Source organism: Kogia breviceps, chromosome 6 (assembly GCF_026419965.1).
Source record: "Kogia breviceps isolate mKogBre1 chromosome 6, mKogBre1 haplotype 1, whole genome shotgun sequence".
In the NCBI taxonomy this organism is placed as follows: Eukaryota; Metazoa; Chordata; class Mammalia; order Artiodactyla; family Physeteridae; genus Kogia; species Kogia breviceps.
Window position 1 is genome coordinate 8,421,794 of NC_081315.1, and position 13,812 is coordinate 8,435,605.

At 46.9% G+C, this 13,812-nt stretch overlaps 1 protein-coding gene across 14 annotated transcripts in view; it reads right to left on the reverse strand.

Moving 5' to 3' along the window:
- Nucleotides 1-5,147: 5,147 nt before the first annotated feature.
- Nucleotides 5,148-13,812, reverse strand: part of FAM13A (family with sequence similarity 13 member A) — a 358,502-nt gene continuing 349,837 nt past the window's right edge. For 10 of the 14 annotated variants that reach the window (XM_067035492.1, XM_067035488.1, XM_067035487.1 and 7 more), the window contains 3 exons: nt 13,445-13,644; nt 12,745-12,846; nt 5,148-9,792 (listed from right to left, as the gene is read on the reverse strand). In XM_067035492.1, coding sequence (XP_066891593.1) covers nt 9,666-9,792; nt 12,745-12,846; nt 13,445-13,644 — 429 coding nt within the window. In that variant the 3' untranslated portion in view covers nt 5,148-9,665. The remainder of the gene's footprint in view (nt 9,793-12,744; nt 12,847-13,444; nt 13,645-13,812) is intronic. The other 4 variants (XM_067035489.1, XM_067035491.1, XM_067035497.1 and 1 more) reach the window with 1 other exon arrangement.

Here is a 13,812-nt window from a genome sequence, read left to right on the forward strand (position 1 = left end):
AAATAAGACATACAAATGGCCAACAGGTACATGAAGAGGTACTCAGCATCACTAAACATCAGGGAAATGCAAATCAAAACCACAAGGAGATATTCATCTCACACTTGTTAAAATGGCTATTATCAAAAAGACAAAAGATAAGTGAGTTGGTGAAGATGTGGAGAAAAGGGAACCCCTGTGTATTGTTGGTAGGGATGTAAATTGGTATAGCCACTATGGAAAACATTATGAAGTTTCCTTAAAAAAATAAAAATAGAACTATCGTACGATCCAGCAATCCCACTTCTGGGTATATATCCAAAGGAAAGGTAAACAGGATCTTGAAGAGATGTCTGCACCCCCATGTTCATTGAAGCATTATTTACAATAGCCAAGATATGGAAACAATGGGTCTATCAAAGGATGAATGGATAAAGAAATTGCAGTGTATATATACCATGGAATATTATTCATAAGAAAGAAGGAAATCTTGCTATTTGTGACGACATGGATGGACCTTGAAAGTATTATGCTAATTAAGTCAGAGAAAGACCAATACTGTATGATCTCACTTACATGTGAAATCTAAAAAGCCTAACTCATAGAAACAGAGTAGAATGGTAGTTACCAGGGGCTGGGGAGTGGGGAAAATGGCGAGATGTTGGTCAAAGGATACAAACTTCCAGTTATAAGATGAATACATTCTGGGCATCTAATTAACAGCATGGTGATTATAGTTAATAATACTGTACCATATACTTGAATGTTGCTAAGAGAGTAGATCTTAAATGTTCTAACTACAAAAAAAGAATGATAATTATGTAATATGATGGAGGTGTTAGCTAATGCTATGATGGTAATTGCTTTACAATATATTAGTGGTTCAAGTCAACCTGTTGTACACCTTAGACTTACACAATGTTACATGTCAATCATATCTCAGTAAAACCAGAAAAAATCTAGGAAAAAACAGCCAAATCACTGTTAACTGGATGATGGAGAAAGGTGGAATGAAGGAGGGCACACAACAGAATGTCAAAACAGATTTGAGGTGCAGCCCAATGAATAGAATGTTTTGTGTTAGGGTCAAGCATAGAAGAGGAAGTATATAAAATCAAGGCTAATATGCAGAATTTTATCATTTCCTCTCAAAAAAGAAATGTAAGTGTTGGTTGTCTCCAGTTTTCTTTGGCTCTTAAAAATGGAGCCAAGCATATTTTAAAACATTTGTTAAGTCTCTAGAATATCTAGGAACCTGATGCCCACATTGCCTTCGTACTACTTAGCTGAGGTTGCTTGAGTTACGAGTCTTCTGGTTTGTGAATGTCTTCATTTTTAAGAGGTGCCTTTGTGGAGCACTGATAGGCGCCTTGGCAGCCTCCACCTGCAGACTTATCTTGGGGAACAGTATCTCACAAAGCTGAGGAGGAGCTTGTGAGAAGGAAGACAGTAGGTCCCCATGTCTTCAGAACAGGTGAAAACTCTCCTGCAGATCAGATCGAGGAAATTCTCCAGCTGGATGTGACACAGAAGCTACAACCATGCCTTTCCAACCCAGGTAAGAAGGGGTGGGTTAACCTCACTTGTGGAGTGAGAAACAGGGATATGCAACAGAATAGGTGCTGCAGGAAGTGTCCAGCCCATGGCGGGCAGATTCTTTGCATCTATATTAATAACAGCCTCTCCCACGGATTAGCTGATCCAGGCTTTAGTGTTTTATTTCCTTCTAGAAGTAATGGAGTGTGTACTCCTGAGTTATGTGTCGCATGGAGAAAATTAGTTCAGATGTCAGCATTTTTTTTTTCTTCCAAGGGTGGCTGGGTGCTTGGCACAATCATAGGTCTTCAGATCTTTTCAAAGCTGATTTTCCTGGGCCTAACCCCGGGGCAATTGGATACAACCTCCGGTTATTATTGATTCAGTTCCCACTGGTGTTGAACTTCCTGAGAAATTAAATGAGATCTAAAACTCACACACATACACTCCTCCGGTGAAGGGAAACTCTAAACCAGATTAGTTTCACAGTCACCTTTTTTTTAGGATTAGGAGAAAATGAAAGCCAAAGAGCAGGTTTGGAGATAACCCCAATGCCTACAGCGTCACAAGAGGCCCGGGGCTCTTGAGAGCAAAGGTCAACAGCAAGTGCCAGTTAGGTACTGGCTCGTGGTCCCAGAGGCACCGGCCCGCCACTGCCAAAGGCTTCTTGTTAAAAACGCGTCTCCTGACCTTTCGTGCCTGGGCTCTCCCAGGAGCTCAGATGCTGGTGTCGCAGACTCGAGGGCTCTCAAGTTCAAGTTTGGCAGACTGTTCGGAGAAGAGACTGGAGTTGCTGGATTTATGAGGTAATGGGGGGCAGGGCCTCATTCAACGAGAACCCCAAGCTTGCTCTGTGGCGCTGATGAGGAAGTGGGGGGGTGGGCCCGGGCCTCCCCCCGTCTCAGCCTCGCCCACAGGCTTGGAGAAACAGGAAGCTAATTGGGAGCTGGCCGAAATCTGAGCAGCTCTTCTCCCTGGGGTACGCTTCGTTTTTAGTTGTTTAAAAATACAGCCTGGGGCTTCCCTGGTGGCAGTGGTTGAGAGTCCGCCTGCAGATGCAGGGGACTCGGGTTCGAGCCCCGGTCCGGGAAGATCCCACGTGCCGCGGAGCAGCTAAGCCTGTGCGCCACAACTACCGAAGCCCGTGCGCCTACAGCCCGTGCTCCGCAACAAGAGAAGCCACCGCGATGAGAAGCCCTCACGCAACAACGAAGAACCAAAGATAAATAAATAAAATTTATTAAAAAAATAAAAAGAATGTTAGGTGATAAAATGTATTTTTTTTAAAAAACTACTCAGTAGCACAACTACTGAGCCTGAGCTCTAGAGCCCGCGAGCCACAGCTACTGAGCCCGTGAGCCACAGCTACTGAGCCTGTGAGCCACAACTACTGAAGCCCGAGTGCTTAGAGCCCGTGCTCCACAGCAAGAGAAGCCACCGTGCTGAGAAGCCCGCACACAGCAACGAAGAGTAGCCCCCGCTCGCCACAACTAGAGAAAGCCCGCGCGCAGCAACGAAGACCCAACACAGCCAAAAATAAATAAATTTATAAAAAAAAAATTAAGAAAAATGTAAAATAGATAAACAAGGACCTACTATCTACACAGGGAACTATATTCAATATCTTGTAATAACCTATAATGGAAAAGAATCTGAAAAAGTATATACATATATATATAACTGAATCACTTTGCCATACACCCGAAACATTATAAATCAACTCTACTTCAGTTAAAAAAAGCAAGTTGCAGAAAAATAACAATATCTCAGAATATCTTACCAAGAAGTACTCAACGCTGTAGAACCAGAAGCATGACAAGGATTTCTCAGCATCTTCGAATTGCTTTTGAGAAATTAGAGGAAGATTCAAACGTGTGGAAGATACGAGTTTCAGATGATTTATACACACAAAGGCTCAGCTGAGACAGGGAAGCCCAGAGGTCTCGGATTTGGTTCTCGCTGCGTCTTGCGCCACGCTCCCCGGAAGGTGCTGCACAACCCGGATCCACCCTGGGGTACGAGCCTTGTTGACGGAGAGGCGCGGTGAGAAGCAAGCCGTCAGCAAGCCCAGCTCCTGCCAAGCCCCGCTTGTCGGCCTGCCAGCCGGCATTCTGAGAATTGCTGCTTTCAGCTTTTACTGAATGTGAAATTCAACCGTGTATTTATAGCCTTGATAAGCTGACCCAGCTTAGGGATAACCTGATACATTGTGTCTTACAAGATTCAGAATCCACTTCTAGAGGGGGTAATCATGAGGCCATTGAAAGCAGTGACGAGGACTGTCCTTCTCTCCCAACCTCCCCCAGTCGGCCCCTGTTCTGAAATTCCCATTCAGTTCATCCATAGTGCTGCAAACTGAGAGCGTAGGAGGAAAAGCATTTCCAGGGGAGACGGGGGAGGCCGTCCGGAGGACCACCAGGCCTTTAAACAGGCTGTAGAAGCTGGTGTACTTGGGCCGGCATCCCTTTCTAGTCCCTCAGAGGGGCCACAGCAAAATAGGACTTAAGAAAATGAAGGGTCGCTAATACACTGCTTGCCACTCCTGCCTCCGTTTTATTACTTTGGACCCAGTGTTTCAAAAAGTAAGTTACTCAGGCGAGCTTCAGTGTTTTCTTTTTATTTATTCCATTTATTTTATTTTTGGCCATGTTGGGTCCTCGTTGCTGCACGTGGGCTTTTCTCCAGTTACTACGAGCGGGGGCTACTCTTCCCTGTGGCGCGCGGGCTTCTCACTGCAGTGGCGCCTCCCGTTGCGGAGCACGGGCTCTAGGCGCGTGGGCCTCAGTAGCTGCAGCACGCGGGCTCAGCAGTTGTGGCTCGCGGCTCCAGATCGCAGGGTCACTAGTTGTGGCGCATGGGCTTAGTCGCTCCGCGGCACGTGGGATCTTCCCGGACCGGGGCTCGAACCCGCGTCCCCTGTATCGGCAGGCGGATTCTCAGCCACTGAGCCACCAGGGAAGCCCGAGCTTCAGTTCTGACAGAACGCCAGGCCATTGTGCCATCAGCAGTGCTGCGTCTTCAGGCTCCGAAGTCAGACAGACCTTAGTTCCAATCCTGGTGTCGGTACTGGGACAAGGTCCTTGCTCCAAGCCTTCATTTTTTTTTTTTTTTAAATTTCAGGTTTAGTATACTTTGAATGTGTACTTGAGTCACTTAAGTCAGGTGTCTATAACACATGCAGCTTAAAGACCTCCACCGACCACAAGCTGCTCACCTCACACGACTGCTATGTGCCTTTTCTTCTGTGTCACAGTTTTCTGGTGGCCTCGTTAGCTTCAGAGTAGTGAGCGGTTCACATATTTGCCTGTGGTGGCCTCCGAGACTTTGGACATGTACTTAAACAGTTGTTTTTCTTAATGCCTTTCCTTCTGCACCCCTCCAGCCCCTTCCATGAATTGCTTCAAAGGCAGCTGAGCGGACAGCACAAGCCTGTTTTCCTGCCAACCATCACGGGCCTGTACCCAGTTTGCTTCACCTTCCAGGGCCCTCCCTGGAGACAGAATAACGAATCGGACTCCTCAGGGGGCCGCCGAGGAGCTCAGGGGAGCAGCCTGATCCCTGACACAGGGAGCGCTCAGACCTCACAGAGGGTTCGGTCACACGCTCCTGACGCTGTCAAAAACTTCAGAACATTCACAAGGAAAAACATTTTATTTCTGTTCATACAAAACACAGTCATGTACAAAAATGTACATATTTTCTTTCAGTTTACATTTTAAAAAAGGAACAACTCTAATTTCAAATGCTTTCTGCTTACATGTCCTGTAAACATTGTTGTGGGCCCGTGTTATTTATTAAAATTGCGTCCACTCTCGGAGCTTTTCATGACCGTATAGGTGCTTTCGGGTCTAGATCTCCCGCATCGGTTCCTCAAGCTGTGCACATGGCCACGGCTGGCTGCATTCCAGACAAATTGCGATCCTCTAGAGACATACCTGCACTTTCATGGCAATATGAAGCTGTAGATGTAGAGACTTCATTTTAAAACGCATCTGCGCGTACCTGTGACTGACCTCGGCTTACCCACATACATCTGTCGTGAAGGATCATGGTGGTGGAGTGTGGGTGCCCCAAGGGCGCGATCTCTACTCTGGAGAGTGGCTGCTGACACGTAGATCGGCATCTTTTGGAGCTTGCTGTGTCAGCCGCCCTGTGAAGAAGTGCCAGTATGCACAAGTTCAGTACCCACACACTTGAAAACACGTTTAGCCTATCTTTTGACAAAATGTACTCTTCAGTAGATTTTGAGGGTCACGTGGGGAAAAAAATATCACGGGAGGGGATTAATCAAAGAAAAAGAAAGCACACTCTGGCTTCTGCTAAACCCATGGCCTTCCGAGGAAACACTGCTTTAACGTTTTAGCCCAGTTTTGTCCCTCCCTATTGGTTTAACCAAATGGATACCACGAAAGAATACCTGTACAGAGGTGCTGATCTTGGTGCAGAAACCACCACTCCCCACCTCGCCAGAAAACCCCCCAGGATGCAGTGGGTCGGGAAGACCTGTCTTGAAAGCAAAACCAATTTAGGCTACAACCAGATTTTCACAAAGCAGTTAAAAGAGATCATGGCGTTCAGCTGTAAATATACCATCAAAGGTAGTGAGGTATCCAGCCTTAAGACATATATACCCTTAAGAAAGATGGCATCTTCATGATCAGATGAAGGATCTCTTAAAAAATTCATCAACAATCTTTAGATTTAGATTTTCCTTGTAAGTCTGTCATCCGTTCTGGATACAGGGCTCAATTCTGTCTCCGGAGAACTAGGCAGTCCCAGAAAGAACCAGCTTAGCTGGCACCATGGCTGCCCTTTGATTCTGATAATAGACTTAACAGTCACCTTGTGAGCAATGCTAAGCTCAGCCCTCGGGAGGCGCCGGGATCGCTGGCCTGGGCGCCTCTCGGTGCCGCGTGTACGACAAGAGCGCGACCTGCGGCGCTTGTCCTGGGCGAGCAGTGCCACCGCCCCGAGCAGGCGCGCCCCGCGACAGGCTCCTCCGCCGCCGCGCAGGTGTCGCCGCGGGGTGGGAGGAAGCAAACTTCACACTGGCGTCACACACAGAGGCACCGCTGATGCCCGCCTCGCCGGTGAATAACGCTCTTTTCACTTCAAGCTGGCAACCCAAGCGAAGAAATCTGCTTATCAGCTCACACTAAATTATAGCTAGCGATGAAAAAAACCCGGTTCTCCAGCTTGAAATGTGACATGGTCTTTCCTGGGACTTTTCCCCGAACCGGAGGTCACTGAGTTCGTGCAGACTTTCTTCTGCCAGCACCAAGACAAACTTCGCTGTCCTGCAAAACTTCTCCGCAGGCCCTTATCCACAACCTTGCACAGACCCGTCTAACAAGTAAAGTACAAGCTCAATGCTTCAAAGATGAAATGCAGTAATGATAACACACTTAACGCAAATACCTATTTCAAGGTTTGCTCCAGACTAAAACACCATGAAAAGCAAATGCCTGGGAAAATTACAAGCCTCTGCTATCTCTGATTCTGACAATCACACAGCCAAGTTTACTCACGCTTTACTTTTACTTATCATTGTTATTAAATAACCCTTGACATTTATTTTGTTGGCATGTGCTCATAAACACACACACACACACACGTTCCCGACAAGAGCAAAGGAAAAACCGCAGCCCAGAGAATTCTGTGTTAAGCCAGTTAAGACACTGTCTCTAGGGCCTCGAGACTCTGGGCTGCAAAAATGGTTGCTATGGAAACAAATTTACCTCAGCATTTCGGGCAGAGCCAGAACCTACGGACTAACCTGTCTTCAGATAGAATCTCCTGTAAACAGGGCTTCCCTCCCTTAACTTGGGCACCATTCTAGGAAGTATATTATTATAAATTACAAAGGAAAACATGACATTCCATACACATTTTACTATAACTTGGTGTCTTCTTTTATTCAATCATACAAATTTGAACGGGGATTCCTGAATAAATCTTTTACTTAATTTACCTTTGGCAGAAACAATAGATTTCAAAACGTCTAGTAGCTTCTCATTTATATAGCTTTTTCTCTTTTAAAGTTCTATAGCATAGTAGTGTTTTCAAAACAATACTCTTATTAGACAGATGTGCTTTGAAAGTTAACTGGTAATGATGTGATTTATATTATAGCTTATGTAAGAGAATAATTACTTAAAAAGGACAAACTAGACATGTATTTCTTTGAAAAAATACAATTTTTGGTCATGTGGATGATTCATGTTCAGATTTCAAAAATAGAAAACGTCCTAAAGTGCATCATTTTATTTATAATATAACTCCTTGAAATTATAGCAATCTGCAATGTAAACAGTAGAGCAAAGAATACCAAGCTATATCTATATTGCAGGATTATGTACCGTCTGTAAGTATGTGGATTCAACCAGGGCACTTTCAACATATAGCTCAGGCTTTTGGATGATTATTTTTAAGAGCAAATTTAAAGGTATTCTTTTCCCCCTACTCCTGACTTAAACGATTTTCAACCGACCGAGAGCTGCCACTTCACGTCAACATGGGAAAATGCTGCTACAAATCCAATCTGACCAGACGGTTTCTCAAGAACCCATTTTGGAAACTGACAAGTGATCAGGAAGAGCTTTCTCCTTGTTATTATTATGAAAGAAAACAAAATGGTACCCTTGGCTGTCCTGTTCATCCTGCAACATTATCTTCAAAAGGCAGAGCCTGCTGAGACACCTTCTCTCGGCAACCAGCGGCTGGCGTGGAGACACCTGAGCTCAGCCTCACAGAGCAGAAACGTGGCCCGGGAGGGGCCGGCAGAAACTTTCCTCAGCACAGACACAGAAAGTCAAAAAGCAACAACAGATCACAGGATAACATCGGCACACTGAAGAGATGATTTGGTGTCTTAAATTCCCTGGTCCCTCCAAAATGTCTAATATAGACAGTTTTGTGACACCGTCTTTGAAAAAATTATAATCATAATTGGCTATACACCATTATTTTTTTTCTCTTTATACATGATCTTGAAAATAGTGTGATTTAGATTCTGCCTTAGGCTGAGCTCTGAGGGCTATACTTACCCCTCAGGAGATTTTTAGTGCAGGTTTACTTAAAAAAAAAAAGAAAACAAAATAAACTCTGGTAAGTTCTCAGAGGCTTAGAATACAGGCTCTTTCTCTCTCACGGTCCTCTACTCTTAAGCTAAGAATTAAGCCAGACCCTTTTGTTTGGCTAGAGCCCAAACCAAACCAAACCAAACCCCAAAGAGGCTGCTGGCCACACTTAGTGTCTGATGTTAAAATCTGACGCTAATAAGCACAGTCAACGTTCAGGAAAGGATTCTCCAGGCTCTTCGCTGCTGCCTAATTTAAAAATCAGCACAAATATTAGCTAGTTCTCTGTCCCCTCTGTCCTCTGCAGACGGTGCAGCCCTAGTCAGGGATCACAGCTCTCTATCAGCTGCGGACGTCGCGAAGACACACACGGTCAAACAGAGGACTGCACGGCCATTCCGGGTGCCGCCGCTTCCGTCCACCTGAGAGCTAAAGGGGAAGCGATTCACACGAGTGGGGAAAGGCGCAGCTCTGTGGAAAGGTCACGAGGACGGTCAAGGCAGCAAACAGGGCTCCAATGCAGGTTCCCACTTGACCGGGTCCAAAGAGAGCCCGTGCTCCCTTGGGCTGGGCCCGTGCTCTCTCGGGCACCTGCATTGGACGTGCACAGCAAGCTCGCGCTGCAGGGTGAAGTCCTGAGCTTGTTTTTGTCACGGTCCGACAGAGGGCGGGCCGTTTCTCAGTTATCCAGACAAGAGCAGCGTGCACCCTCTGTAGATGAGTGTGTCTCAGTGTCGGGACTCGTCGCTGCCAGTGCCAGCGGAGCTTCCTCTACGGCGTCCGGGTGTGTGTCTGCGGGCGCGCGGGTGCACGGGGAGCTCGACGTCCCCGCCCACAGCTCCTACCTGGGGGCGGCCGGGCTCCTGCCATCTGGGTGGTTTCCAAGGCAGGCGGCGGAAGCCGGAGATGATCCCAGCGGGCCCAGAGGCAGAGGAGCTGCTCTCTTTGTAGGTCCAGCCCCCGAGGCCGCCTTCCAGTTTCTGCAGAGCTGCCATCTGCCAGGGGAGGCGGGGGGCGGGGGCACGTTCGCCCTGCGCGCCCAGCCCCCTTGGCCCGGGTGGGGCTCCCTCCTCACACGGACTTGGAGTCAGCGTCTCTCTTGCTGATGAGCGCCTCCAGGAGCCTCAGTTTTGCCTTAATGTGCTTATATTCGCTGTAGCCCTCAGCCGCGGGGGTGCGGTCTTCCTTCTGGGCGTTTCTGATGGAACAAAGGGAAAAGGGGCTGATGACCGTTCGCGGCCTCTTCCAGAGGATACTGTGCGTCAGGTGAATGATCACCCCATAGAATCAGCGCTGCCAAGAATCACTCGGTCTCGAGACGGGAGCTGGGTTTAGACAGGCGGTGAAAGACTGCGTCCCAGGAGGCACCATGCAACCGAGTTTCAGAGTTACTCTGGCATCTCGAGGCGTGGCAGGAAAGACTAAGAAATGGAGACACTTTCTCTCTCTGCTGTCGCTACGTATGAATTCCTACCACAAGTCTCCACGCGCTGGAGTCCTTTACTTACACTTAATGCTTTCTCACTTTTATCTACTTCACCTAATGAACCAGTAAATTTCGGATGAGTCATTGGTACACCCATAATTTACAGGGTTTAAAAACAATAGTTACTACTCCTACTTACTATAAAACTTCGTCTTGGAATTCAGCAATTGGATCACAGAATACTAATAAACCTTTACAGTTTGCTGAGTAATTTTGTACGTACACTTTTTTTTTTTTTTTTTTTGGTGGTACGCGGGCCTCTCACTGTTGTGGCCTCTCCCGTTGCGGAGCACAGGCTCCGGACGCACAGGCTCAGCGGCCACGGCTCACGGGCCCAGCCGCTCCGCGGCACGTGGGATCCTCCCAGACCGGGGCTCGAACCGTGTCCCCTGCATCGGCAGGCGGATTCTCAACCACTGCGCCACCAGGGAAGCCCTGTACGTACACTTTTTATGTGCGCAAGTGTTATACTGGAGAGCTGACGAGAGGGTGAGCGCTGGGCTAAGTACCCTGAATGCGCGATCCAACACAACCCGCAGGAGAAGCCGACCAAAGGCTGCTCTTACCCGCGTCCTCAGCGGGCACCGCCCCGCTTCTCACCTCACTTGGAAACGCACACGTCAGACGTGCAAACACCAGGCTTCCTTTACTTCTTATCGAAGAGCAAAAATGCAAGATGGGATAGCTCGGGGCTCATTTAACTTTGCTCAGCGAACTGATTTTATTCCTGCTCCGCCTGCTCAAGGAGAGGACGCTGGATGCTCCCAGGAGAGAGCAGGGAAGGGAAGGGGGCGTCTGAGCCTGGCCCACACGAGCCCTAGAGGGTCTTCACGCGCCTCGCATACGAAGTGATGGAAGCAGGTTTTGTGAGATCTGACGCCCCTGACAGGTCTGAGCTCGTGTGATGATGACTGATTCCCATCAACTGCATTTTCTTAAAACTTGTGAGGGTTACATAATTATAGGATATCTGTGTATAATGTGACTATAAACAAATGGGAAAAAACAATGAGCAGCTAAACCAAAAATATGTTTGGGAAGAAGACTGCAATGAAACACATCAAAACATTAATCCTTTGGTTTGTCTTTGGGGATTATTACCATTTGGGGTATTATTTCTTTTATCTATGTTTTCTAAATATCCTACAATTCATGGAGAAAGAAAAACAAATATTTAGGTATAAAAATTCATAAATCTTGAGAAAGTCATTATAGGACAGATCCAAATCAGAGATCCCCAAAATAAATTTATACAATAATTGAAATAAACTGAAATATAGTACTTTTTTTTTTTTTTTTTCCCCGGTACGCGGGCCTCTCACTGCCGTGGCCTCTCCCGTTGCGGAGCGCAGTCTCCGGACGCGCAGGCGCAGCGGCCACGGCTCACGGGCCCAGCTGCTCCGCGGCACGTGGGATCTTCCCGGACCGGGGCACGAACCCGCGTCCCCTGCATCGGCAGGCGGACTCTCAACCACTGCGCCACCAGGGAAGCCCATGAAATATAGTACATTTTTAATGCCTAAGTTAATTTTTATGGTACTTTTATTTCCCAATACTTTTGAGAAGTATAAAAGGAGACTTAATGAGAAACTGTATTTACACTGTTTAAATAATTTGGATTAAAATAACACATTTTAAAATGATAAAACTTAATTCCAACGTGAGAGATGGAGCTCTATTCCCTGCTCTAACCTGGTCTCATGCTGCGACTTGAGTCAGACTTTCTGTGCGTGGTCACTTGCTAACAGGGAAGGCTATCCCTCAGCATAGCGCTCTGTGATGATGATGACAGTATGTCCTAAAACTCACTGGTGGTGGGGCTTCCCCGGTGGCACAGCGGTTGAGAGTCCGCCTGCCGATGCAGGGGACACGGGTTCAAGCCCCGGTCCGGGAAGATCCCACGTGCCGCGGAGCAGCTAAGCCCGTGCGCCACAACTACTGAAGCCCGTGCGCCACAACTACTGAAGCCCGTGCGCCACAACTACTGAAGCCCGTGCGCCACAACTACTGAAGCCCGCGCGCCTAGAGCCCGTGCTCTGCAACAAGAGAAGCCACCGCGATGAGAAGCCCTCACGCAGCAACGAAGAACCAAAGATAAATAAATAAAATTTATTAAAAAAATAAAAAGAATGTTAGGTGATAAAATGTATTAAAAAAAAAAAAAACCCTCACTGGTGAAAGGCACTGTATCAGTCAGGAGGGCTTCTTGTTTCTTGTGTATTTCTCATTTGACTTGACGACTCTGCCTTTAAAATGAGCCTACAAACCAGCAAGACCTAGAGTACCCCTTTGCTTATTTCTCCTTCAAGTATATTAAGAGTAAAAAGACAAAAATGGAAATCAAAAGCAGTGCTGTCCACTAGAAACTTAGCTTTAAGCTCCTCATTGTAGATTAGAATTTGATGTGACAGGTGAGTTCTGTATAAATGTTAGCTGAATCTGTATCGGTCTTGGGTATCATCCAAGGAGCACTTCTTCCTGAAGGGCCACACAGACCTCACCATTTCCAGTAAACCTCAAAGGGGCCCTGGGCACAAAACCAAGGGCCAGGTTACAGGAAAGCCGGAGGGGGGCTCCCGCGTGGGAGGCTTTGCACAGATGTGACACAGAAGAAAGAGGGCTGTGTGTGAGGAGGGGGAGGGGAGGGACAACATATGCACTTACCTTCCGTTCTGTCTGAAAAAACTGTCTTCAAAATCACGAAGTTTCTTTCGAATCCTTTTCTTTTCTTCTCTCATTTCCTGAAGGTGTTCCAAGAGTTCTGGTCTAAGTGGGGCAGAAGTATTTCAAGAAAACTGAGTTAAATCTGAATAGTTATGAATGTAAGGAATGTGCAACTTGATAGGAGTTGTGGGGAAAGGGAAAAGCATGTAAGTGCAGCTACTGTGGAAGGAGCTGGGGGTCAGCAGAAATGGATGTCTTCCATCCCCTGGAAGCCAAAGCGCACTGACGAGAGATATGGCTTTTGGGGCTCCTGCGAGGCTCCTGCTACTTATGAATGCCTCAGGCTCGTGAACTCCCACGGCGCTTTGTCATGTTTTGCTTAGAAAGGAGGAGATGACATCCGAGCTCGGTACGTGTTAAATGGCGAGCTGTGGCGCACAGAACCCCACAATGCCGTTACAGAGACCTCGCGATTGTTTAAGCAAGATCTCAGACGCTCCCTCAGATAACACGGGGTGAAGCATAGAAAACCACTGAGCCGGAAGTTAAACAAACAAGCAAACCCTGTTTTATCCACATAGATGCACCCTAGGCAAGTCACTTACGTTTTGTCAGCCAATTTAAGGACAAAGGCTAAAATAATATTTTCGGAAAATTATTTTCATCCCAACATTCCAATACCACCAGCCAAACAACCTACATTGAAGCAGCGTGGAGATTTGAAAGTCCGGTATCCTGGCTGCATTTTGATGGTATTTTATCATCCACTGGGGAAATAAAGCCATCAGTGTCATCTTCAAATTGGTCCAGAAAGCAACGTGCACTGAAATCGTCGGTTTTCAGGGTGACCGTGAACTCTGGCTTTGTGCTGCTATCGTCTTCTGAACCCTCCTCTTCTTCCTGGAGATACACAGCAACCCCAGTAAAAGTTGGGTCACTTTTTCGGGCCCTCTTTCATTACAGGTAATCACTTCACGATCACTTAATTATCCAGACCCCTCATGGTTTCTTCTATGTAGCTACATTTAGCAGCACACGTGTACATGATGGATACATTACTGAATATCT